The 24,523-nt window shown below is 30.7% G+C and overlaps 4 protein-coding genes across 4 annotated transcripts; 2 read left to right on the top strand and 2 right to left on the bottom strand.

The window, feature by feature from the left end:
* Nucleotides 1–68: 68 nt before the first annotated feature.
* On the bottom strand, nucleotides 69–7,190 carry LOC123690005 (probable ATP-dependent RNA helicase pitchoune). The gene is made up of 9 exons (XM_045632378.1): nucleotides 6,708–7,190; nucleotides 6,172–6,330; nucleotides 5,737–5,898; nucleotides 4,696–4,837; nucleotides 3,493–3,655; nucleotides 2,369–2,521; nucleotides 1,778–1,945; nucleotides 1,144–1,318; nucleotides 69–288 (listed from the first exon to the last, which is right to left on the bottom strand). The coding sequence occupies exons 1-9, from the start codon at nucleotides 6,934–6,936 to the stop codon at nucleotides 209–211; spliced, it is 1,431 nt and encodes a 476-aa protein (XP_045488334.1). The 5' UTR covers nucleotides 6,937–7,190; the 3' UTR covers nucleotides 69–208.
* A 197-nt stretch (nucleotides 7,191–7,387) lies between these two features.
* On the top strand, nucleotides 7,388–13,937 carry LOC110996204 (probable ATP-dependent RNA helicase pitchoune). The gene is made up of 11 exons (XM_022263771.2): nucleotides 7,388–7,637; nucleotides 7,819–7,905; nucleotides 8,162–8,299; nucleotides 8,751–9,011; nucleotides 9,393–9,542; nucleotides 10,012–10,176; nucleotides 10,678–10,819; nucleotides 11,869–12,028; nucleotides 12,754–12,906; nucleotides 13,218–13,388; nucleotides 13,544–13,937. The coding sequence occupies exons 1-11, from the start codon at nucleotides 7,538–7,540 to the stop codon at nucleotides 13,868–13,870; spliced, it is 1,854 nt and encodes a 617-aa protein (XP_022119463.2). The 5' UTR covers nucleotides 7,388–7,537; the 3' UTR covers nucleotides 13,871–13,937.
* Nucleotides 13,938–14,411: 474 nt separating this feature from the next.
* On the bottom strand, nucleotides 14,412–21,637 carry LOC110996208 (ATP-dependent RNA helicase DDX18). The gene is made up of 10 exons (XM_045632379.1): nucleotides 21,240–21,637; nucleotides 20,898–21,133; nucleotides 20,570–20,719; nucleotides 19,974–20,138; nucleotides 19,433–19,571; nucleotides 18,884–19,043; nucleotides 18,387–18,539; nucleotides 15,884–16,051; nucleotides 15,172–15,349; nucleotides 14,412–14,497 (listed from the first exon to the last, which is right to left on the bottom strand). Exons 1-10 carry the CDS (start codon nucleotides 21,260–21,262, stop codon nucleotides 14,466–14,468), a joined length of 1,404 nt encoding a protein of 467 aa, XP_045488335.1. The 5' UTR covers nucleotides 21,263–21,637; the 3' UTR covers nucleotides 14,412–14,465.
* A 585-nt stretch (nucleotides 21,638–22,222) lies between these two features.
* On the top strand, nucleotides 22,223–24,521 carry LOC110996209 (glucosidase 2 subunit beta). The gene has a single exon (XM_022263776.2). It carries the CDS (start codon nucleotides 22,369–22,371, stop codon nucleotides 23,941–23,943), a length of 1,575 nt encoding a protein of 524 aa, XP_022119468.2. The 5' UTR covers nucleotides 22,223–22,368; the 3' UTR covers nucleotides 23,944–24,521.
* Nucleotides 24,522–24,523: the final 2 nt, after the last annotated feature.

Here is a 24,523-nt window from a genome sequence, read left to right as displayed (position 1 = left end):
TACGGTTTTTCAATCGTGACAAGTCGAATAAATCTAGTATTTAATATTTTTGCTTTGATATTCTCTGAACTACACCTGTATACCATTTCTAGTCTCATTTCTAGCCTATTTGTTATATTATTTTTCCACTAATTAAGTCTAATTATGTAAAATGATACAATTGGATTTATATATAAACATTGTTTTATTTACAGTAACAATAAACAGTTCATTTTTTTAGTTTCTCTGGAACAATGATAGTTGTTGCCTTTCTTTTCCTTGGTCTATGTTTTTTGTTAAAACCAACACCTGCAAAAAGACAAAAGAAAATTTTAAAACAAAAAAATTTACTAAGAAATAAACCAAGATTCTGCAAATAGCAGAAACAAATTTTAAATAATAGAAATATAAATAATATTTCTAATGCCACCTCTCGATGGCGACTATAAGTAAACTATTTGCACTGAAGAATTGTCAAAGAACGATTAAAGTAAGGGTTGTTCACAATGTCCGGATAAATTCCTAATAAGCTATTTATTACTTATTGGTAGGATAAAAACTATTATTGCGTTTCACGACTGTCAGGTAACGCGAAATTTTTTCGGAATTTTTATTTTCCGAATAATTTATGTGTTGCATAGCAATTTGGTACGTTATCCATACATTGTGAAATAGACACTAAATATATTAAAAATTGGATTGCGCAGTTTTTATTTGGGTTAGTGAGGGCAAATTCAGTACGCTTGCTACGACCACAGAACTGTATCTATCTCTATATACATTTATAAATTAATAATGTTTTTTTTTGCCTGTATCTGCCACAACTATAAATTGGCTATCCATAAGTATATAAATTATCTCATAGGCTTGTCTTATACTACTTGGATGCAACGACGAATCCAATAAAAATTAAACTGTTAGATGTAACAAGATTTTGTTTGTATGTGTATTTTAACATATTTTCTAAGAAACAAAACAAGAATCTACCAAAAGTAATGGATAAAGTATGCTGTTACGTATTGATATATCAACCTTTTTTTAAGAGAAAACCGATTGGCATGGACAACCGATTAGGAATATCTTGTAAGAGAATTAAAATCTCTTCTAAGTTTTCTATAGAGAATTTTTTTTCTTAACATTCGTATTAATTTTAAGGGTACATACGGATATCAACATCCGGTTTCTCCTTAAGCCCAAAAGATCTGGCAACTGCATTCATGTCCATACTAAGTAAATTAAAAACATGTTTTAATTTTTTTACTTCAAATGCCCTTATGTACCCCTGAAATGCTTCCACCGCCATTTTGTGAAAATCTGGATCTTCCAATGCTTCGTTCAGCTGAAATAATTAAAATATTTACAGTGTGAAGAATGAAAGATTACAAAACTAGACGTGCGCTAAAAAACTTCTAGGCACAGATAAAAATTATAAGACCACAAAAACCAGAGACATTGTTCATGCGTCCAATTTAAAACCTTCACCTTCTTTTCTAAAACCAATCAATCAATCAATAATAATTTATTCATGTAGGTAACATAATCTACACTTAATAAAGTCAAAAAAGAAATATACATTGAATGCTTCTAATTTTACATTTACTACCAGTTCTCAAATCAAGGGCTTAGAACGGAAGAGAAGAGAAGAACGGCAATAATCTCTCAGCCACTCTTTTTAATCGCCAAGATTTTTTTCTACTTTTATACACGACAACAAATATGTAGAATTACAAAATAAACAAACAAACTCCTCATTTTATTTTTCGTTACATAAATGTCTCATAGAAAATACAATACAAACCTTAGGTTGCAAATTACTAAATTTGTCCCATGTTTCGTATTTGTCTAAAAATACTTTCGCTTCTTTCAGATATTCTATGAATTCTATTTCCTCTGGCCTTAATAATAACACGGCGCGGCCTTCAGCGCCTAAACCTCTAGCTGTCCTTCCCACTCGATGGATGTATTCCTAAAATGCATAGATTCGTCTAGGTCGTGGGTTTAATCACCGGCTATTAATCGTATTACACACAAAGAAAAGCAGACACAAATTAATTCAATCGCAATTTTCAAGGAAATATCATAGAACATGGAGCTTAACCAAGTTGCGAGAAACTATTTTTTTTTTCTTTTATTGCTTAAAGAAAATTACCTAAAAACCGTCCAATGGTTTAACGTGCCCAAAGTCGCCAACTAAACATATTAAATTACAGACTGAATGATTTTGATTGCCTGACAGATTGATACTACACATAATAATTACATATTATAAATGTTATGCAATATTCCAATTTGAATTTAAAATATTAGGGATGTAAGTCCATTTATCAAAGAACTAAATTTCAATCACTGAATTATATAATACTGGTATTCTTAATTAATCAATACTCACATTAGTATCAGCCGGAGGATCAAACTGGACTATCCAGTCGACAGCTGGTATATCTAGACCTCTGGCAGCCAAATCTGTGCAGAATAATGCCATTTTATCAGCACTATAGAACTCCGAGATTACACTTGTCCTATCAGCTTGATTCATTTTACCCTATAAATATGATCAATAAACGAAAGTTTTTAATGTGGCAGTCAAAATTCATATAAATAAGAAAAACTATTCTGACTATCATAATCAAAAACTCACAAACTCTTCATTAAAGTACTTATTGATCATGTTTATTATTCATTACTAATAGTTTTAGTACGTATAAATGGCGCCAAATCTCGAAACGTTTTCACCGATTACCACGCATACATATACCACAGATAATTTCAAATTGGCAAATGCCATATTTATATATACTACAAGAAAAATATAGATTGTCATGTCACAAATAAAATTTTGCTACAAGTTTTGATGTCGTGATTCGCTTTGAAATTATTTTATATAATTATACCTTTATTTCTTATAATTATAAAATTATTTAATTTAGATTGACCAAAGGCCAACAGCAGTCAGACGACTTTGAGTAAATTGATAACCGCCGCCCATTAACACTTATACGCTACACTCCGATATATCGGAGTGTAGCGTATGTGTTACCGACCTTTCAGTTGTATTGGCAGCTGGTTACAAGAGAAAGAGATTGATCGATTTAATATAAATGATTGAATGACTAATTGTGTGTATATAATAATATGACTTGTACGAAATCATTAATAACGTATTTAATTTTTTAAAATTAGATTGGAAAACTATTACAAAAAAATAAACCATCCTAGAATATTGGAAAATGTAGTAAAATTACTTTTACTCGCAAACATAAGAAAATACAATTTTGTTATAAATTAAGAGATACAACAATTAAAGAAGTGAATTTAGTTAGAGACTTGGGGATACTTTGTTTGTTCTTTCATGTTGGATGTATGATGTAAAACTGTGCTTTATGTTTCTGTTTATATGTGTATTCCGTTTTGGCTTTTGTGTGTAACATAACTGTTTGGATATTGTTTAATGATTAGCTGTAGGAATACTTAAATAAATAAAATAAATGGAATAAAAACACAAACTTAACTTACATGTATACAAAGAACTGACATGTTGCAATATTTGGACAAAAACTCATGATGATATACAACCGATTTACAGCTTGAAAAGAACACCATTATTTTCTGATTTAGCGTCTTCTTTAACAACTTATGTAACCAATAAAGTCTATACTCAGTTTCACATATTGCATACCTGAAATTTAACCAGTTTTTTACTTATCTATATTTTATATACTTTCTACATAAACCCCAAACAATTAAAAGTTATAATATACCAAATCCATGTATTTGACAGCCAAAGACATATTATTTACATCCTTCGTCATCGACGACGGTTGACTATTAGATTTTTCGTATAAATAGTGTTAACTATTCGATTGTTCGTAAAGTTTGTGCTAAAGCTAAACTGTCATCCAGTTCATCATTTTTTCTTTGTATTTCACATATTTTTTTTTATAGAACAGGGGACAAACGGGCAGAAGGCTCACCTGATGTTAAGTGATACCGCCGCCCATGGACACTCAATGCACACTCAAAGGCTTGCGAGTGCGTTGCCGGTTGTATGTTATGATTGTTTTAAAACATTTACGGTGAATATATTTGGTTTTTTGAAATTGACTCAGTAACATACTTTTGGCAAAGGTGGTGAAGAGTACTATTTTCAGAAATTGGAAAAGGCACTAGGCTCTGATAGAATTCTAATCAAGTGAATGAGAGGAACGATTGAGGTATTCAGTCCAATTTCAAGAATGGACATATTATCATATCTTATACTTTTACAAAAAAGGGTGCAAAAGATGAGCTTGGCAACTATTGTAACACTATTAATCATAACAACACCATAAAACAGGAGTACAAAATATTCCATGATTGTACAAAAGCCACATTCAACCACTACACTTATTCAGGCAGGTATACATAAAACTTAAATTACCATTACTAAAAATATATATGTAAATAGTAAAAGCTGCATATAATTTGTGTTAATTGAAAGCATTGTCTCAAAAGAAAACTCTGGTGGAATGATATTTCTCAAGATAATACCTAAGAGTATAATTATTGGGGATGTAGGATACAGGAAGAAAATATTTAAAAAATTTACATTTCTCCCTCAAAAACATAGAGCTGTAAAATATTTTTTAACTTTGTATTATATATCTATATAGATATTTACTAAAAATAACTGAAACACATGCAGAAATTTTATCAACCCCCTGTGATATAATAACATACCCTTGTTTAAGTCCTTCTACTGTAGCCCTATCATTGTCTTCATCTGTGTTAATAGAGTAATAATCTTCTTTCATAGCGGATTTAATTAAAGCCTCTGTTGTATCAGACTGAGTAGCACTGAACAGCATAGTTTGTCTATTCTCTGAAATCAAATTTTGAAATTGTTATACAGTGGAATCTCTATAAGTCGAACCTCGTTCTGAACCCTTTAATATACCATATCTCGAATTATTAAGAGTTTGTAACTCGAACAAAATTTTATTTCCTTGTATATTTATACTGTATAACACGAATTTCAAAAGGGATACGTAATTCGTAATTTGGAATTCCCCAAAATAATAGCAATAAAATCCAAAATGAATATTTAGGTTCCGTATTGCTAATCTAAGGGATTCCACTGTATATTTTTATACTACAATGATTTTGTGAATAAATCATGTATATGAGCCAGAGACAGAAAATTTTCTCTTTTTTTAAACTAAACATTTCTTAACCTTATCCTATCCTGATCAATTGTGACTTGTGTAATTTTTGTATTTTATTTTATTTTCTATTGCATCACCATTAATATAACCATGTACTAGCCACACTTTAAGTTTTTAGTTACTTAAGATTAAGGTTCTATAATTTTTTTCATAGATTATTTGGTTATGAACTTCTTGCAGAGTGCAAAAAAACGAACTTCATAATATTTCATTTTTTAATTTGTACCTTGTAGTGTATTGGCTAAATAAAGTGTCGCTTGGTTGTCTCATGCGCCTACGGCCTACGTCACGAGTCAGTCGTAAACCGTCACCCAAACGGAGCGGTTGTGTTTAAGACGACTATCTAGTGTTGTGCCAAAAAATACTTCAAAAGGCAGGACATTACATACCTTATAATGGATTTTTATGTACCAAAAGTGGTTGCAAGTCTTTCTTATCTTAAAAAGATAATTTCAGTTTAAATTATAATTAAAATATTGCTTGCATATATTATAAGTAAATTATTATGGAATATGTATATTTTGATTAAAAAGTCATAATAATGGTTCAAACTTACTTGGGAGCCTATTAATAATTTGTTTCAAATCCTCTTCAAAACCATATTGAAATATCTTATCTGCCTCATCTAATATAAGACAGGAAACATTTCTATAATCAAATTCTTTTGTTCTCATGTGATCGAAGAGTCTACCTGGTGTAGCTACTACTATATGTACATCTGAAACGCATCACTTTTTAAATCTATAACCAAATAGGTATTTACCATACATAAAAACTAAAATAAAGATTTAAGAATCTTTCAAAGTTGCTAGGTAGCAAAAATAACACCAAACACATAAAAAAAACCTAGGTAGGACCAAGAATTTACATTGAAAAAAAAACCTAATATCTAACCAACTAATGCATGAATTCATGTCTTGTTTATATGTACTATTTAACTTAATGTTATTATGTTTTTCTAAGTTACTGTACTTTAAACATAACTACTTACTGTTGGCTAAAAGCATGCTCTGTGCTTTTCTATTTTCTCCACCTATAATTAAGGCAGAAGTAATCCCTTCATGAAAAGAGACAAGATCTTGTAAGACATTATATGTTTGTGTTGCCAATTCTCTAGTAGGTGATACAATAATACAATAGGTTGATGAAGCTGAAAATTAAAAAAATGTATCTTAAATATTTTTGTAAGTAGGAGCTTTTAACTTATATGTTCCAATCCCAGACCTGGTTTTAATTTAACATTTTGTTTTCCTTCACCATTAAGCAAATTTTAATTGTGCACATATACAAGTACATTAGTGCCTAGCCAAATATCTAACCTACAACTTCAGGGATGAGAGATGCTGGACCCACTAGACTGGCTTGCCTTAACCCAACACGTTGGCGAGTGTCTGGCTCAGCCCGCTGATCACCTACTTGCCTATAACACAAATGATCATGAAACAGATTTAGAAAACTGAGTTCAGACCTAACATGGCTGTAGGGCCACTGATTTATTTATACTTCTGACAGATTTATAATACATACCTTCATTTAAAAGCTTGGCTACTAATTCCACAGCAGGAATTAGGAATGATAGAGTTTTTCCCGAACCAGTTTTTGCAGTTGCTACAATATCAGTTCCATCTAATGCTTTGGGTAAAACTTGAGCTTGAATTTCTGTCATATATTTAAAACCTATATTCTTAATAGCTTTATATGTTTCTTTGGATACATTTAATTCTTTAAACTTAGAATTTTTGTTTGGTTTACTCATTATGGAGCAAAGGTTATGTTTACCAAAGAATACAATATATTGTATAGAGTGGCCGGTAAGCAATATCAAATAATTAATTTAAACATTAAATATCCACAAATAGGTCACTTTATTGAATTTCAAAACTAAAATAATAAACAATAACACTGTATGGATAACTGATAGGTAAGTCGTAAGAAACCTAAGTTTGAAAATACCCAAATCCTATACTCGAGACAGAAGATAAACCACAGACTATAATAACACCGAATAAAATCTTCTAAAAAACATAATATAACTAAAAACACCGATGAATAAAACCCTTCATAAGAAGTCTAATTCTAGACGATGTGCTTTAATTTTCTTTACATAAAGTAGTTGTCATGAGTTATGATGAATCTAAAATTTACGATATTGAGTTTTATAGAGAGACATCAAACTTATGCTTTAAACTTCAAAGTCAACTTTCAACATTAAAGTTAAACCCACGTGTGACGTGAAATGTGAATATATCAACACGGTTATTGTTAACAATACTGTTTTAGTATATAGCACATGGTTATCCCTATTCAAATTCCGTCTATTGTTTTCTATAAGTGTTAATAATCAATACAGTTTTAAGATGCCCATGCCAGATAAAATCTTAATGAGGAAAATTAAAAAAAGGGAAAAGAAGAAGGTGAAACTTAACGCAAAAAAATCAAATACCGATATCACAAAAGGTAACCTAAGCAATTAGTATTACTTTTCTTCATATAGATATTATGTTTTAGCAATAAAGTAGGTATATATTAATAAAGAAATATTGTATCGCCCTTGAATTTTTACATTAAATACAGTAGGGGTTAGTGACCACACTTATCTACATTTTATTTCTCAAGAATGTAAAATTACTGATTTTAGAAGTAATACCATCAGATGAATCACCTGTAGAAGCTGTCAAAAGACCCTTGGAAACTCCATTAAACAAATCTGAATCAATACCAAAAAGTAAGTGTGTAATAACAGGTCATTTTTATTGCATTGCATTTTTATGCTTTAAAGTATGTTATTTATCATTATATTATATTTGTATAAATTGTGTGTCTAAAATTAAATGTTATGTACAAACTTATCAAAAAATTCCTCCTTAGAATTCTTTCCATTCCTTACATGTTATATAATTATTAAAAAAAACTTATATATTATTCATAGTAATATTATATTAAAAGTATAACTATATAACACTCTTTTAAAATTGTTATAGAAAAAAAGAAAAATAGACAAAAGGAAGAAATAAAAACAGACACTAATGAAGTAGAAATAAAAGAAGAACAGTCGGATTCAGAAAATGAAGTAAATAATAGTGTAGATAATGATGAGAAAAAAAATGAAGAGAGTCAGTGTAAGTTTTAAAGTATTATCCTCAAAGTTTCACAACTTGTGGCTTGACTGTAAATACTTTTTGTAAACACCATTTAAAAGATTGTAGAACCAGTTCATACTATTGATTAGCTAAACAACTTGTACAAATTGTTATTTAAAATTCTGTTAATTTGCTTGACATTCATAATTTCATAAACCAAAACTGGTGGTGCAATGTCAAGGTTATTTGATTTTTTTAGACTTCTCTAGGACATGTCATACAGGACAGACTAGTCCTGCATGTGTTGTCAACATGTTTTCTAAATTCTTAAATGACAAAAATAAACATATTATATTTTGGTTGATTACTTAATTAAAAATGGTTAATGTAAAGTTGCATACCATTCCGGCAAACATTTGAAAAAACAATTATTTGTATTCTTTTAGTAAATTAGTTAGTTAGTTACTTATCAATTTCTTAATTATTTCAGTACCAGGCTCTAGCTTATGTTTGGGAATATTATCAGATCAAAAGTTTACATCCTTAGAGGATAAAGTTTGTGAACCAACACTTATGGGGATCAAAGATATGGGATTTACAACTATGACAGAAATTCAAGCTAAAGCAATTCCTCCGTTATTGGAAGGAAGAGATTTAGTAGGAGCGGCCAGAACAGGATCAGGAAAAACATTGGCATTCTTGATACCAGTAATTGAATTAATATACAAATTGAAGTTTAAACCCAGGAATGGTAAGACAGAAAGAAGATATGTCAGTTATATTATTAACAAGCTCATGCTTACAATGTTTAATGCTAAGATAAAATTTGCCAATCAACCAAGATTAAAGGAATGCCCAACTGTTAGTTTAAGATAATACTTTATAAAATAAAAGTTTCCAAATACTAATGATGATAAAAAGGCGAATGTGAAAATTTTACTCCATGCTCCCTCTATTGAAACAATAATATTTGCGCTTCCAGTCAACTGTTGAGGCACTTTTAGTATTGTTTTAATAGACCAGAGTTTGTCAGAGTTAATTTATGAACACAGAATGGATATCTGAATTTTCATATTATTTTTTAATCGGACAGATATTTAAATTTCACTTTCTCAATGTAGTAATTTTTAAGGTACTGGAGTTATTATTTTATCACCAACAAGAGAGTTATCAATGCAAACTTTTGGTGTCTTAATGGAATTAATGAAATACCATCATCATACTTATGGTTTGGTTATGGGTGGAGCCAATAGGAGTACCGAAGCACAAAAACTTTCGAAGGGTAAAAATCTTACAATAGATGAACAATTCCACTAATTTTTAATTTTTTTATTTTATAATAATTGCCTACTGTATTTTTATTTGTGTTAGTGTGTGTTTCAAGAATATAATTTGTAACAAAATACTTTGTTACTTAGTCTGTTTTATTTGGTGTTATTAAAAACAAGTTATCCATTTTGCCTTAGTAAGATCCTTAATTATAATTTTACTATCTTGGCGTACGCAAATCCACATAAAATGTTTATAGATATAAATATAATATCTTTATTACACTATGTTATAATGTTTTGAGTACTTCTCACCAATTGATTCACTTTCTCACAAATTTTTTTAAGTGTCTTAAAGTTAAGCGTATTCTCACAAAAATACTAGTTTTAAGGAACTTCAAACCAGTTTTCTACTGAAGTTTGGGAACTAGATAAGTTTGTGTCTTGAGTTACAGATGTGAGTAATCATACAATTTGTTTCAGGTATAAATATTTTGGTAGCAACACCGGGTAGATTATTGGACCATTTACAAAACACTCCTGACTTCTTGTACAAAAACTTGCAATGTCTTGTTATCGATGAAGCTGATAGAATACTTGAGATTGGATTTGAAGAGGAAGTCAAACAAATTATTAGACTTTTACCAAGTAAGTAACTTTTTATACTATAATACAGATCATTATGAAAACTGTATTGTTTAAACCTGTACAAAAAGTCATTTAATCAGAGTTTATACTGATATTTTAAAAGAAATATGACAAAACATATTTAATAAAACTTACAATTTAGTTTCTCAAACATATAATATATTAACACAGTAATCAATTAATTATTAATGTTGTGTCACCAAATATTAAACAATTTAGAAGATTTTCACATTCAATATAGCAAAATTGAATTTATTAATACAAACTATGATTGCATTCTCAATTTAGTTGTGCTTAGCTATTAATTCGATTTGAGAACTGGCAGTAAATGTAAAATTAGAAGCATTTAATGTATATTTCTTTTGTGACGTTCATAAGTGTACATTATGTTACCTACATGAATAAATTATTTTTGAATTATACATAAATATTAGCTAACTAATAACAAACAGTTATTAGTTATATATTAAGCTATAGGATTAACTAATAATTTTGTGTTAGAACGCCGTCAAACAATGCTGTTTAGTGCAACACAAACAAAGAAAACGGAAGCTTTGACAGCGCTTGCTGTCAAACATGAGCCAGTGTATGTCGGGGTTGATGATCATAGGGAACAGGCCACTGTGGATTCATTAGAACAGGGGTAAGTCAAAAAAATATTAAAAATAGAAACTCCACCATGTACCGAATTGTATTATGCCTTTAAAAATTCATAATTTATAAAACCCACCAAAACTTAACATACATTTTTTTTGTATAATTTTGTCATTTTACTACATAATAGCTTCTATAAATTAGAATAATAAAACTTTATTTTTCTTATATTAAAATAACCCATGATACAGTTAACATTTAAACCCAAACTTGTAATTTTTTTATTTATTATTTTGTTTATTGAGTTAAAAACCCAATACCTTTAAAAACAATCAAACTTGCTACTAAAATAATGAAATTCTACATATTTTACACCTTTAATTAGAACTATTTATTTATTTAGTACTCCTACAGCTAACATAAATTATATAAAATTACAAACAAATATACTGAGAATATAGCCAAAGATGGAATACATGATACTTTTAACAGCAAAAATATTTAAAAAAAGGGAACAAACAAACAAAAATTATATAATACATTTGACTAATTGTGATTTAATTTATTTAACTAAGCCTAAATTAGTTGTGTTGTGTGGTGATGTAAAAGTGTGGGTGTGTATGTGGGGTGTGCTCATGATGTGTGTGATTTTGCGCTATGGATATTCTAATAAATTTAAAATATTTATGTTGCCAAGATAGATATGTTTTTATATTAATTTTTGGATACAATGACGAAATTTATGTATCTTTTTAATAGTATTTTATTATATATATATATATATATCTCTCTCTTAAATAAAATATTTAGGCAGTTCACAAAAGTAACTTTTATAATTTGAGGGTATTTGAACATCCTACAGAATAATTATGTTAATCTATTTGGATTATTAATCTTATAGGAACTAGCGAGCTGTGAAATCGGCTTCCTCGAGATCTCAATTGTATAATTAGCTTACACCTCTATTAAGGCTGCTGTAACTCTTATTTTAGCAGTCCTACAGCTTTTGCCTCCTTATATAGTTAAGATTATATGTTATAGCAAAATCGGCCTAAATTATAAAAACATACCAAAACATTGATGCAATTAAATTTTCAGTTACATAGTGTGCCCATCGGAAAGGCGTATGATGGTGCTATTCACATTCTTAAAGAAGAATAGAAAGAAGAAGGTGATGGTATTCTTCTCCACCTGTATGTCTGTCAAATACCATCACGAGCTGTTCAATTATATAGATTTACCTGTTCTGTCTATACATGTGAGTATTTTATAAAACTACACTGCACATTACCTACTTCAATTCATTTTGATGCAACTAAAAGCTTAAAGCTGCTTCCGTTTATGCGTAATTAATTAAATTAAAAAAAACATTTTAGCAATTAATTTTCAGCGTAGTTAAGTCCTTTTAATTGGAGAGAGATTTTTTGTGTATGTGTTTTTAATGCTATTTTTTATTATTATTGTGTACTTAGTAAATACGTAAATATAAATTAAAAATTTAGAATATATAGATGATAAGACTACAACGGTATCTGTACAGATACCGCCAAACTTGAGCATTAAACAAGGGAGTGGGGGAAAGTTTGCGCATCGTTGATGCAAACGTCAACTGATTTACCAATCACACGATCGACACGTCAATATGGCTTATACCTAAAAATCACTTCTGCGCAGACATTTGTCATCTGTTCGACTTCGTTGATAAGTCAATTGTCAGTGTTACATATGGTTATATTTTTTGTAATGTCCAAATATAACCAGAGATAATAATTAAAAAATATTTGATTTGACCTCTTTCGACCGTTGTATTACGGCATGTCCGTTAAGTTTTTATTACTGACAATTGTTTCGATATCCTACTATGCTTGTGATTTTCTCTCTTTCCCTCATATTGTGACAATATATAACCATCATGTTCTTGCGATCGTGATTTTATTACCTTATTTCTTATACGTTATTTCTGATTATAAATAAATATTGCAGGGTAAACAACAGCAATCGAAGCGTACAACGACATTCTTCCAGTTTTGTAATGCTGAGACCGGTATTCTGCTCTGTACCGACGTCGCTGCTAGAGGGCTGGATATTCCAGCCGTTGATTGGATTGTACAATACGACCCACCGGATGATCCTAAGGTATGTTGTCATAAAAACTAGCCCTACAAGTGTTGATCCTTTGTAAGTTTCATAAATAAAGTAAAGGTCAACAGTACCTATCAAGTTAAGTTGGGCAGGTCAGTTTTTGAGGACGTGACTGGATATCTACAAGGGTGATGACGTCAGCTGTAATTAATAATTATTAGGAGCTTTGGTATAATTGTGGTCAATCTACTTAGACATCCTTTACAATATGTTTGTTACTGTTTATTGTGTTGTGCCTATAAAACTATATGCATATTTTACACAATTTTTTTATTCATGTAATTTTCATTTTGTGAAATTTTAAGGAATACATCCATCGCGTTGGTCGTACGGCTCGTGGTCTCGGTACAAGTGGGCACGCCCTCTTATTCCTTAGACCTGAAGAATTGGGTTTCCTGCGTTACTTGAAGCAGGCTAAGGTCACACTCAACGAGTTTGAGTTCTCCTGGAATAAAGTTGCTGATATACAATTACAGGTAAATTTTTTTTATAAACCTAGTTGTCGCGCTACTAACGAATATTTTTTTATCGTACTCAGGATAGAGTAACACAAATAACTCGGACACAGTCACAGATAACAAAATAATTACCACTTTTGAAAGTATTTATGCATATATAATTTTTTTTTCAGCTTGAGAAATTGATATCCAGAAATTACTTCCTAAATCAATCAGCGAAAGAAGCCTTCAAAAGCTACCTCCGGGCTTACGATTCGCATCACCTGAAAACAATTTTCGATATTGATACTATTGACATGGCTAAAGTATCAAAATCGTTTGGTTTCACTGTACCTCCCGCCGTTGAATTGAAAGTTGCGCCTAAGAGCGGACCGACGCATAAAAGAAAGGGCGGAGGCGGATTCGGGTACTTTAAGAGTTTAAACGCACCTGCCCATAAAAAGGACGAGAAAACTAAAATCTATAGGCAAAAGGGTAATAATAAACGACCCATAAGTTGATTTTTTGTAATTGCTGTATGAAATACAATGTTATGTATAACTAATTTAAATATATAATTTGCAAACAGCTGGCCTTTTATTTACCTAATTATAGAAGCTAAAAAGAACTTAAGACTTTTTAAAATACAACCCAATTTCCTCGTTTTGCAGAGAACAAAAAAACTGAGACAGTCGCGGGAGCTATTTCGTTCGTATGTTATAAACTTAAATCTAATAGACTTGACATATATAATTAATTTAAGATGCATTCATGTTTTAACGTTGTTGGTGTAATGTAAATGGGAATTATATTTTTTTTAAGCTGCCAAATACATTTATTTCCAATTTAAATAATATTGAGGCTACTCAACTAACATTCACATTCTTCATAACTACTTTTATATGTATGTCGCGTTCCTACACAAGACTGTTATGGTTACATTAATACAAACCACAGCAGTTTTCTAATATAAGATATTATGATTTTATTTTGTAAAATATTACAGTTACACATCATTATATTTGATTGTTTTATGAATAGGATATTAAAACAGCAATTTCATTAGTATATTTTTTATTCGTTTCTTACTTAAACTTAAAAAAGGGAATAATCTAGTTATTTTCCTTTCTTCTTCTTTCTGTTGTTTACTGATATCTGATGCTAAGAAAACATATTTTAAACTAATTATATTACGAATACTTGATTTTACTTTAACGATCTCTTACTTAATAACTTATTTACTCTGGGATAGATTTTAATAGCCCTACTATAAAACGTGAAATTTTTGGAGTATTTGTTACCATGGTTACCAGTCTAGTTTATAAGGCTGTCGATTTTGTTCGAAGGTCGAACTCCAGACTGAGCCGAGACGCGACCAAGAAAAGTCAAATAGTCATAAATTCTTATTTCAAATTTTGTGAAATCTGATCTATTGTTTTTGGTATGATTTATAATTTATAGTTTTATATACGTAGTGTACACACTACATCACTAACACTACAGATACTAATTAATGATGAAATTTCTTTGTCTATGGCTATAAGCTCTGTGTGAAGCTAAAAAGAAGTAAAAAAATTATGGAATCTGTATTTTTAATTATATAAGCGTTCGGCGGCGCTCAAAAATCATTTCATGCCGATTTCCCTGACTACATCCAAGTTTGACTTGGAGCGTTTCAGAATTTAATTTTCACAAGATTTTGAATAGAGACTACTCTATCTACATATCATATGGAAATAACATCCTAGAAACTGTAACAGTACTAAATTTATAACATGGCCGGAACAATGAATTCGTGATTGAAATATATTAAAAAGGATACGAAAGTCTACGTGAGGTTGTTCCAGGAATCCAAAAGCTCGCGCCGCCAATTTCAAGTCCAATTTCTTAATATTAAACACTGTATTTAGTGAATGTTTATTGTAACATCTGAGTGACGATAAGTACGCCTTTCGAGCTAACGTTTTCATCACTCCATTCTTTTGTATGAGGTCTTCCAACTAAAAAAAATATGCTTTCTTCAAATTCAAAGACAATAGACCTTTCGCAAAAACCTAACATGGACTTACAAATAAGGCAATATGTATAAGTTTCCTTAATCATGAAACTTAAACCAGTTTAAATGACTTAACTTTCATGTCTCAAAAGATTCTTTCGTGTCCTTCAGTCAAATGGTGTGTATGCTGTGTTTGAAAGCGTTCCTTACTTTTGCGAGCAGCGGGATAAAATGCAATTGAACAGCGCCTTACATGTTTTATTAAAATTTAAAACTTGTTTAAAGTCACCAATTTTTGTTTATTAAAAATATTTGTATTTATTTATAAACAACATTATTTCACTGAGGAAGCAGTTTTAATGTGCAGTTTGAGTCTTAAATTTAAGAATTAAAAATTTTAATTCCGATAATTAAGACGTTAGTGCGTACCAATCCTACAAGCGGACTTGCATGCCCTTTGGCAATGTGAGTGCCTTTGGGCGTCGGTATCATTTTGCCCCTGTTCTAAAAAAAAAAAATAATAACACAAACAACTCACCATTTTTTTAACACCATCTTGAGGTGGATCAAATGTGTATTTATCCAAATAAATCTTTTTCTTTTCTAAATATTGGGTAAAAATTTCCTCTTCCGGTCGGAGAAGGATCACAGCATTTCCAGTGTTATTCAGACCTCTGGCTGTACGACCCACTCTATGTATGTATTCCTAGAGATATTAAAAATATCGAAAATAAATTGTAGTTTGTATAGCAAAAGAAGTGACGTTTATAGGATACTAGCTGACCTGGCGAACTTTGTTCCGCCTTAATGGCAATAAATAAGCAGTTTGGGTTTTTTTATTGGAAAAAATACAAAAAAATTAAATACCTACATTAATCATTCATTATTATTTCTGTATTTTAGTACATAGGTTGCTCTTCACTTAAGTACCTTGTGATACACATTTTTTCATTTTTTGTTTTATTATCAGGCGCAAAAACAAACAACGCTGATGGTCTTCCGACCCGTGAACATGCCACGTATAATTGACCATGGGAAAAACATGAATGTTCTAGATTTAAACCACAAACTTTTAAGGATTGGCCTTGTGATTTGTTGATGGTCATGGCAAATGCAAGACGTATCGGAAATTGAAGTCTTTTAAATTCAAACGGCATATCGGTTGGGATCATCGGGATCCTCGGAATAAGAACTTCCTCACCTTTGAATTTTCCTATCATTATCGTAGCGTAAATTACATTGTTCTTCAATTTTCTAACCACCAAACGCATACCATTATGTAGTTCAGGTCATCTACATCTTTATTCTTTTTCTTCTTTTTTATCAGTAAGCAATGTAACTCTCATGTTTGTTGTCAGCTGCAGTTTCGTCACATAGCGCCATAGATTTGACGATTTGAGGCAAGCGTTTATTTCGTCGACAGCCGTAGATCTTGGAATTACTGGCAGTATTTGGCGGAAATCGCCAGACAGTAAAATCATTGCTCCTCCAAAACATCTCGATTCATTGCGTAAATCTTTTAATGTTCGGTTAAGTGCTTCCAATGCACGTTTATGCGCCATTGTGCATTCGTCCCAGATGATGATTTTCGATGCCGCTAAAACTTTGGCCATTGCTGAGTGTTTTGCAATATGACACGTTGGTTCTCCAATAGTTTGAAGATTTAACGGTAATTCTGAATGAGCCGTACGGCATCCTTCTAACAATGTGGCTGCTATTTCAGAAGAAGCAACTGCAACCGCTATGTTGGATCTCGCCCGAACAGTTGCTAAAACTAATGACATCAGGAATGTCTTGCCAGTTCCACCAAGGGCATCTAGGAAATATAAACCACCATTTTCATCATCGTTTGCCTTCATTAAAGTATCATAAACTTCCTTTTGTTGGTATTTCAACAGGGGTACATTCGTTTGAACTACTAAATCTAATTCCTGGTGATCATATTCACGTTCCCGTTCCAATACTCGATTAAATGCGTCATACGACAACAACAACAAATAGAAACATTCATCATTCTTTGGATGAACTGTATACATACGACAATACCGAGTTTTATAGTTCTCTTCACTGTTTATACGAATGGGCAATAGCACTATCATTATAATTAAATTGTAAAAATAATTAAACGTATTTATTTAATAGAAATATTTTGAATATTGATTTCTTACAAATATCAAATTGTCATATATACGTCATTACATAGCTGTCATTATACGTCAATTACATAGCTATCATTTGCGTTTTATTATTCCAAGTCTGATTCTTATTTGTTATACCACTTTTTATAGTAACTGACGTTTCATGTCAAGTCCCACGGGAACGCTGTCGAACGGGATAAAAAGTATCCTATGTCCGTCTCCTGGCTCTAAGCTACCTCCATACCAATTTTCACTCAAATCTGTTCTTTCGTTCTTGAGTTATAAGTGGTGTAACTAACACGACTTTCTTTTATATATATAGATATATATTTAAGACTTCAAGGGGGGGGGGAGGTCAAGTATCTCCAAAAATTGCGTGACGTAATACTTGAATGCTCATCAAACTTGTCTACTTTAAAAATGTATTGGATGTTCCCGTGGGAGTCATAGTTCATTACTGAATAAGGCTTAATTATTTTTAATTTATTTGTTCAAAATACAATGGAATCTCTATAAATCGAATATCAAAGGTAAATCCAATAAAAATCGAGTTAACGAATTTTCAACTTGACATATGATTAAATAAATAAATTAAATCATTTATTTCAGACCAACTAAAAAGTCCATATGTTGTTAGTATAATAAAAGTTATAACTATGTTAGTAAAATTATTAAAATTATTTAGTTCATTAGACTATGTTGATTTGAGACACCAGGTACATGGGCATGTATTTGAACCCAGTGTCTCAAAACAGCCCATTCGGTCTTATTTGCTATAACCATCAGGTTATTGTTGGTACTCGCACGATTAACATTTGCATTATTATTATATATATGATAATTTCAATATGACTTATATAGCAGTATATCATGCAGGTCGTCTGTCGGGTCCGCTAGAATTACCTTAACATCTGTGGGTGGGTCAAACTGAACAACCCAGTCAACGGCTGGAATGTCCAATCCCCTTGCAGCTACATCAGTACAGAAAAGAACACCATTTTTCGCTTCAACAAAACTTTGATAAGCCTCCTTTCGTTGACATTGACTTAATTTTCCCTAGAAATGTGATTTTTTTTTGTATTTTTCTACATTAAATATTAGTGTAAAGAGAACAAATTTGATTCATTCCATAGATTAGGCTCAAAAACTGATTTGGAATTTGGAATGGATTTGGAATTCAAATCAGAACCCATTTCTTTTAACTGTACATTAACTATTGCCAGTTCTTCTCTTCCTTTCTATACCTTTGATTTGAGAACTGGCAATGTAAAAATAGAAGTAAGCAATGTATATTTCTGTTTTTTTGACATTCATAAGTGTACATTAAGTTACCTACATGAATAAAGGATTTTGAATTGAATTAATCACATTGAATAAAACAAGGCATAACTCTTACTTACATGTATCCTTATAACGGGAGCTTTACAATACATAAAGAATTCATAATGAAAATCAACAGATTTACATGATGAAAAGAATACTAGTACTTTTAATTTCTTTGCCTTCTTCAACATTTTGTATAGCCATGGTATCCTCTCTTCTACTGGACAAATGAAGTAACTGAAAATTAAATTGTATATAATGTTTCAATAGAAAAACTTTACATATACAACCGCTCATGGACACTTAACATCAGATAAGCAGTGTTAGTCTTAAACATGCAACCCTCAAACTTGACTTCCTACATTGCAATCAAGACTTGTATATAAATAAATATCAAAGAAACAAATGCAATCTACTGCCGAGATCAATATAAAGTGCAGCGTAAAAATATTATTGCTTATTTCCTTGAATATCCAAAATTTCTTGTCAAACAAATTATACTTATCACTTTTAAAATTTCATGAACCTATTACATTTTACCAAATAGCCAAAACTATAACTTTAAGACACTGAAGTCTTCCATATTTATATTGATTAATCAAAGTATAAATGAAATTACACAGTACCCTTGTTTGAGACCCACAACTGTAGATTGCTTTTCATCAGTGAGTGCAACTAACACCGGCTTTTCCTTTAAGGCAAGACGAGCCAAGTTTTTTACTTTATCATCTATGGTGGCACTAAATAAACCAGTTTGTCTCTTTTCTGAAAATTTTGAATTATTTTTTTGTATTCAATATAAAAGTATTGGTTTCTTTGAGTTTAGGCAAGGCATTCTTAGAAGTCCAAACATAAAATATGATTTGTTTCCACAGAATATCTCTCAAGTCTCTCTACCTATCCAAAATATAAATAGTAAGTAATATAAAAAAGAAAATACATGTTTTATGTCATTTGATAGGCGATATTATTCTTTGAAAAATAGATACCTATTAATCTCAATAAACTTCTTTTACTATTTAAAAATGATATCAAGATTGTGAACGTAATATGTATAACACTTATAGTTAACAAGACACTGCCACACTAACAAATTCAGATTTATAATAAGATTTTATTGAAATCTAACATAGTCAATTAAACTGAAATGATGATAGCCATACATACGAGGTAAATCTTTGATTATGCCTGCAATGTGCTGTTGAAATCCTGCTTCAAGTAATTTGTCAGCTTCATCTAATATTAGGCATTTCAAGTTATGAGTATTGAACTCCTTGGTATTCTTTAAATGATCTAATATTCTTCCAGGTGTACCAACAACTATATTCACACCTGATTGACAAATATAAGAAGCATATATGTACATTATGCATTTGTAATGATAAGTGTATTTGATTGAGAACTGCGAACCACATCACTAGACTCCCAGCTCTTAAAAACTAAGATTTAAATATTAATCAGTTATGAAAAAAATAAAATTTTCACTTAAACCAACATTAGTTATAGAGACCATTATACTATAGCAACAATAAATCGAAGTATGCTGTAAATTCAGAGGAAATTTCTTCATACAAGATTTATATAGCTATAGCAACTTTTGTATGTAAGAGTTTAGTGTTGTATTGCAATTGTTTTTAAAAAATCCTTTCCCAAGTCCCAAGCAGATGATGCAACTGGTGTCGGTCCACAAAAATACATTACTTATAAATTGGATAACAATTTGAAATCTTAAATTAATACAGTAAAATAGATACTAACCATACCTTTTTGAAGAGCTAATAGTTCTTTTGATTTCTTAATACCTCCTACAATTAAGGCATGTGACAGATTTATATTATTAAGTAATTTACTAAGTATTTGAAAAGTTTGTAATGCAAGTTCCCTTGTTGGAGAAATTATGATGCAGCCAGTACCTGAAGAATTTAATATAATCACATTAATATCTGCTTGTCAACGGAATAAAATAAAATATTGATTTTGACAAGAACATACATAGTTGTAATAATGTTCCATCATTTATGAACATTTTTATGATGGGCACTTACACTTTATTATGGACTTACACTAGTTAAGGCTACTTGAGATACTTACCAAGAGATTTAGTAAATTTATGCTTCAATAAACATTCAATAGCTGGAATTAAAAAAGCAAGTGTTTTTCCACTACCAGTTTTGGCAGCTACAATAACATCTTCACCAAGTAACATGTGAGGCAAAACCTTTACTTGAATTTCTGTAGGTTTCTCAAATCCTAATGCATTTATAGATTTAAGAATTCGATTGTCAAGTTTTCCTTCCAACATAGAAAATGTAGAAGAGCTTAAAACACTGTCCATTTTGAAATATTAATTTTACTTGTATTATCGGTAGTGTAAGGTTAATATTTAAAAAAAATAAAATAAATATAGTGCTATGATTTTTTTATAGTTCTTACTTCGTATAATAATTAAACATCATTATACATATCGTCACCAATCATAGAGTCTCTTATGATAACAATAATTATTGTTTTCATAGCCAAACAACGTTCAATTTCTAAATATTACAAATATTTAAATTCAGTGAGAAATTCAAAATTATGTGGGACTGGCCGACTAGGATCAACACAGAACACTATATGTATATAATTTCTAGCGAAGTCTGAATGACTGATTATATTGCATAGAATAGAGCTTATTACATAGGCTTATGATATGAGATCGAGAGCAGAATGTTAGACGCGGTATTGGATTGAAAATTTACGATAGAGTAGATTTATGAACTTGTATATAATATTAAGCTGATAGATTCATTACGAAAAATATTCTTTTCAAAGTTTTAAATAATAAACATTCACAAAATCATTACACAATGACAGTGCAAAGATACAGATATTAGTCAAAGAGCGAGCAATACAGTGGAAAATAAATTGTGATCTGTAAAAGTTCCTGAAATGTGATTAAAACATTTTTATATTGTTTTGTTATTAATTATTATTACAATGTTGAAAGTATATTTTCGGATACAGTACCTCCTTAAATAACAATAAGTTATGGAGTAAATAACTATGTTGAGTTTTTAATAAAATATCGTTTAGTATAGGTAAATCTGAATAATAGAATAATAGTGTATAGTCACATAACTTAACCATTTATAAATTTACCATAAAAATACAATTTTAAATTTGCAACAACAATACCTATCAACTCGCCATGTTTTTTATTTTAATATTTTGTTTTCATCATAATCCAGAATAATAAACAGTTCTTTAAATTCACTTATAAGTTATATTTTTTTCGATAATAATGCAGCTAACATGTTATCTTACCAATAACTAATTATATTTTCTTTAAAACTCATTTTTAATAAATAGAATTTAAATCCCTACTGGAGTTCGGTGGCAAGTAATGTTATTGAAACATTTGTCAAAACGTCATTCGCCAAGAGTCAGCCGCCGTTCGTCGGCACTTAGCTGTCATTTAACGTTTTTACTAGTACCTACCGTTCTAATTTCGTTCTACAAAACATAGTTGTTTCACTGTAATATTAAGTGGCCGATATTGGTGAATATTTTAAAATTAATCATGATTTATTCTAATTGGCTTAGTAAGCTGCAGTCATTTGTTTTAGTTACCTCTTCACTTGTAATTTTTGTTCTCTCGGACGTCCCGCGGCCTCGCGGTGTTTCTCTATCCAAAGCATCACTTTATTCACCTTCAAAGGATTTTACATGTTTTGATGGTACAAATACGATTCCATTTAGCTACGTTAATGATGATTATTGCGATTGCTTCGATGGAAGTGATGAACCTGGTACATCGGCGTGTCTTAATAGTGTTTTTCACTGCACAAATGCAGGCCATCGACCGCAAAATATTCCAAGTTCAAGAGTGAATGATGGAATTTGTGACTGTTGTGATGGAACTGATGAGTATACTGCACCCGACACGTGTTCTAACACTTGTGACGAGCTCGGGCGCGAAGCAAGGGCTCAAGCTCAACAATTAGCTGAACTGCATAAAGCAGGTAACTCTCTGAGATTACAACTAATCGAAAGGGGTAATATAAAACGCAGTGAAATGGGAGAACAATTATCTCAATTAGAAAAAGATAAAATAGAAGCTTTAAAAATTAAAGAAGAGAAAGAAGCCTTAAAAAGTGATATAGAGGCAAAAGAAAATGAAGCACTTAAAGTTTACAGAGAAGCTGAGGAAAAAGAAAAAGAAAGAAAAGCTGAGTTAGAAAAAGAAGAGCTTCTTAAAGAAGCAACGGAGCAATTCAATAAGTATGATTCTGATAAAGATGGCCTTCTCAGTGTTAATGAAATAAGAGTTGTTAATGTATTTGATAAAAATAAGGATGGAGAGGTGGATCAAGAAGAGATTCAGTACTTCTTTGGAGACAATGAAAATGTTGATAAAGATACATTTGTGTCATCTGTATGGTCTTTATTGAAACCATTGTTAATGATGGAAGATGGTATGTTCCGTCCAGAACAAGATGATCAAGAAGAGCATGATGAGGAGCTTCCTCATGAAGAAGAACAACATGAACAAGATCAAGAAGGTGAAGAAGAAACTGAAGACATTGAACAGCATGACCTTAACATTGATGATCAAATTAATGATGAAGCTAAGACTTATGATGACGAAACAAAGAGATTAATGGATGAAGCATCAGAAGCTCGTAGACTATATAATGATGCTGAGCGTGCTGTCAGAGAGATAGAATCCAATATAAGAACAATTCAACAAAACTTAGAGAAGGATTATGGTTTAAATCAGGAATATGCAACAATGGATGGAGAATGTCTTGAATATGAAGACAAAGAGTATGTATACAGGCTTTGTTTGTTTGATAGAGTTACACAAAAGTCAAGAAATGGTGGTGGGGAAGTTGGATTAGGGAACTGGGGAGAATGGGGAGGAGATGGTGACAACAAATATTCTATTATGAAATACACCAATGGAGTAACATGCTGGAATGGCCCAGCCCGAACAACAACTGTTCATATCACCTGTGGCTTAGAAACAAAATTAACATCTGTAACTGAGCCTTATCGCTGTGAATATAAAATAGAGTTAACTTCCCCAGCCGCATGTGATGACACCCACTTCATACAGCAACAACAAAAGAAGGAATCGCATGATGAGTTGTAAAATTCTTTCCTAGATGATGTTTTTCAGGGTGATATCATGTTAATTTAAGATCAATCGTTCTTGTTTTCTTGTTTCCAATAAGGCAAAGTGATACATGCAGCCCAGTTGCATTTTGTTTATATATTCCAGTTATTTATTGCTACAGATAATGTTTTTATGAGATTTCTGAGACCTATTTGATTTATAGGCCATCTCGTTTTTCAAAGTTTACAAACAGCTTATTTTTTTAAAACATTTCATGATAAAATAAAATTTCACTGTTTTAAGTTTTGCATTTCATTTTCAAGTATACTTTTTAATAATTATTATAATATCAAGACTGAGTTACTAACATTTTTGGTGATAAAATATGAAGAAGGCAGACAAGAAAATATGCATCTATAGTATTATATATTGCTTAAACTTTATATATAATATGTCTGAATTCAGAAATATATTGTAACAACAATGTCTAATGCTGCCAATATTCTATTTTTCACATTCCTTGATATAAGGCTGTATTAGGCAATTTAGTTGTAGAAAATTGAAGTGAACAAAAGCTGTAAATTTAGTGATCAATAAATTAATTTTAAATTATAGT

The sequence above is a fragment of the Pieris rapae genome, chromosome 19 (genome assembly GCF_905147795.1).
Source record: "Pieris rapae chromosome 19, ilPieRapa1.1, whole genome shotgun sequence".
Lineage (NCBI taxonomy): Eukaryota > Metazoa > Arthropoda > Insecta > Lepidoptera > Pieridae > Pieris > Pieris rapae.
Note: the sequence above shows the minus strand (reverse complement) of the source record. Positions and strands in the feature narration are given on the sequence as shown.

Coding starts and splice junctions, on each gene's coding strand:
- LOC123690005 (XM_045632378.1), bottom strand. CDS start 6,936: ATGAGTAAACCAAACAAAAATTCTAAGTTTAAAGAATTAAATGTATCC. Junction 4,838..5,736: donor AATTATTAATAGGCTCCCAA/GTAAGTTTGAAC, acceptor ATTTGATTTCAG/AGAATAGACAAACTATGCTG. Junction 3,656..4,695: donor GTAGAAGGACTTAAACAAGG/GTATGTTATTAT, acceptor GTTAAATTTCAG/GTATGCAATATGTGAAACTG.
- LOC110996204 (XM_022263771.2), top strand. CDS start 7,538: ATGCCCATGCCAGATAAAATCTTAATGAGGAAAATTAAAAAAAGGGAA. Junction 12,029..12,753: donor TACCTGTTCTGTCTATACAT/GTGAGTATTTTA, acceptor TAAATATTGCAG/GGTAAACAACAGCAATCGAA. Junction 12,907..13,217: donor ACCCACCGGATGATCCTAAG/GTATGTTGTCAT, acceptor TGAAATTTTAAG/GAATACATCCATCGCGTTGG.
- LOC110996208 (XM_045632379.1), bottom strand. CDS start 21,262: ATGATGTTTAATTATTATACGAA. Junction 18,540..18,883: donor CTCCCGTTATAAGGATACAT/GTAAGTAAGAGT, acceptor TCACATTTCTAG/GGAAAATTAAGTCAATGTCA. Junction 14,498..15,171: donor ACAACCTCACGTAGACTTTC/GTATCCTTTTTA, acceptor ATCAGATATCAG/TAAACAACAGAAAGAAGAAG.
- LOC110996209 (XM_022263776.2), top strand. CDS start 22,369: ATGATTTATTCTAATTGGCTTAGTAAGCTGCAGTCATTTGTTTTAGTT.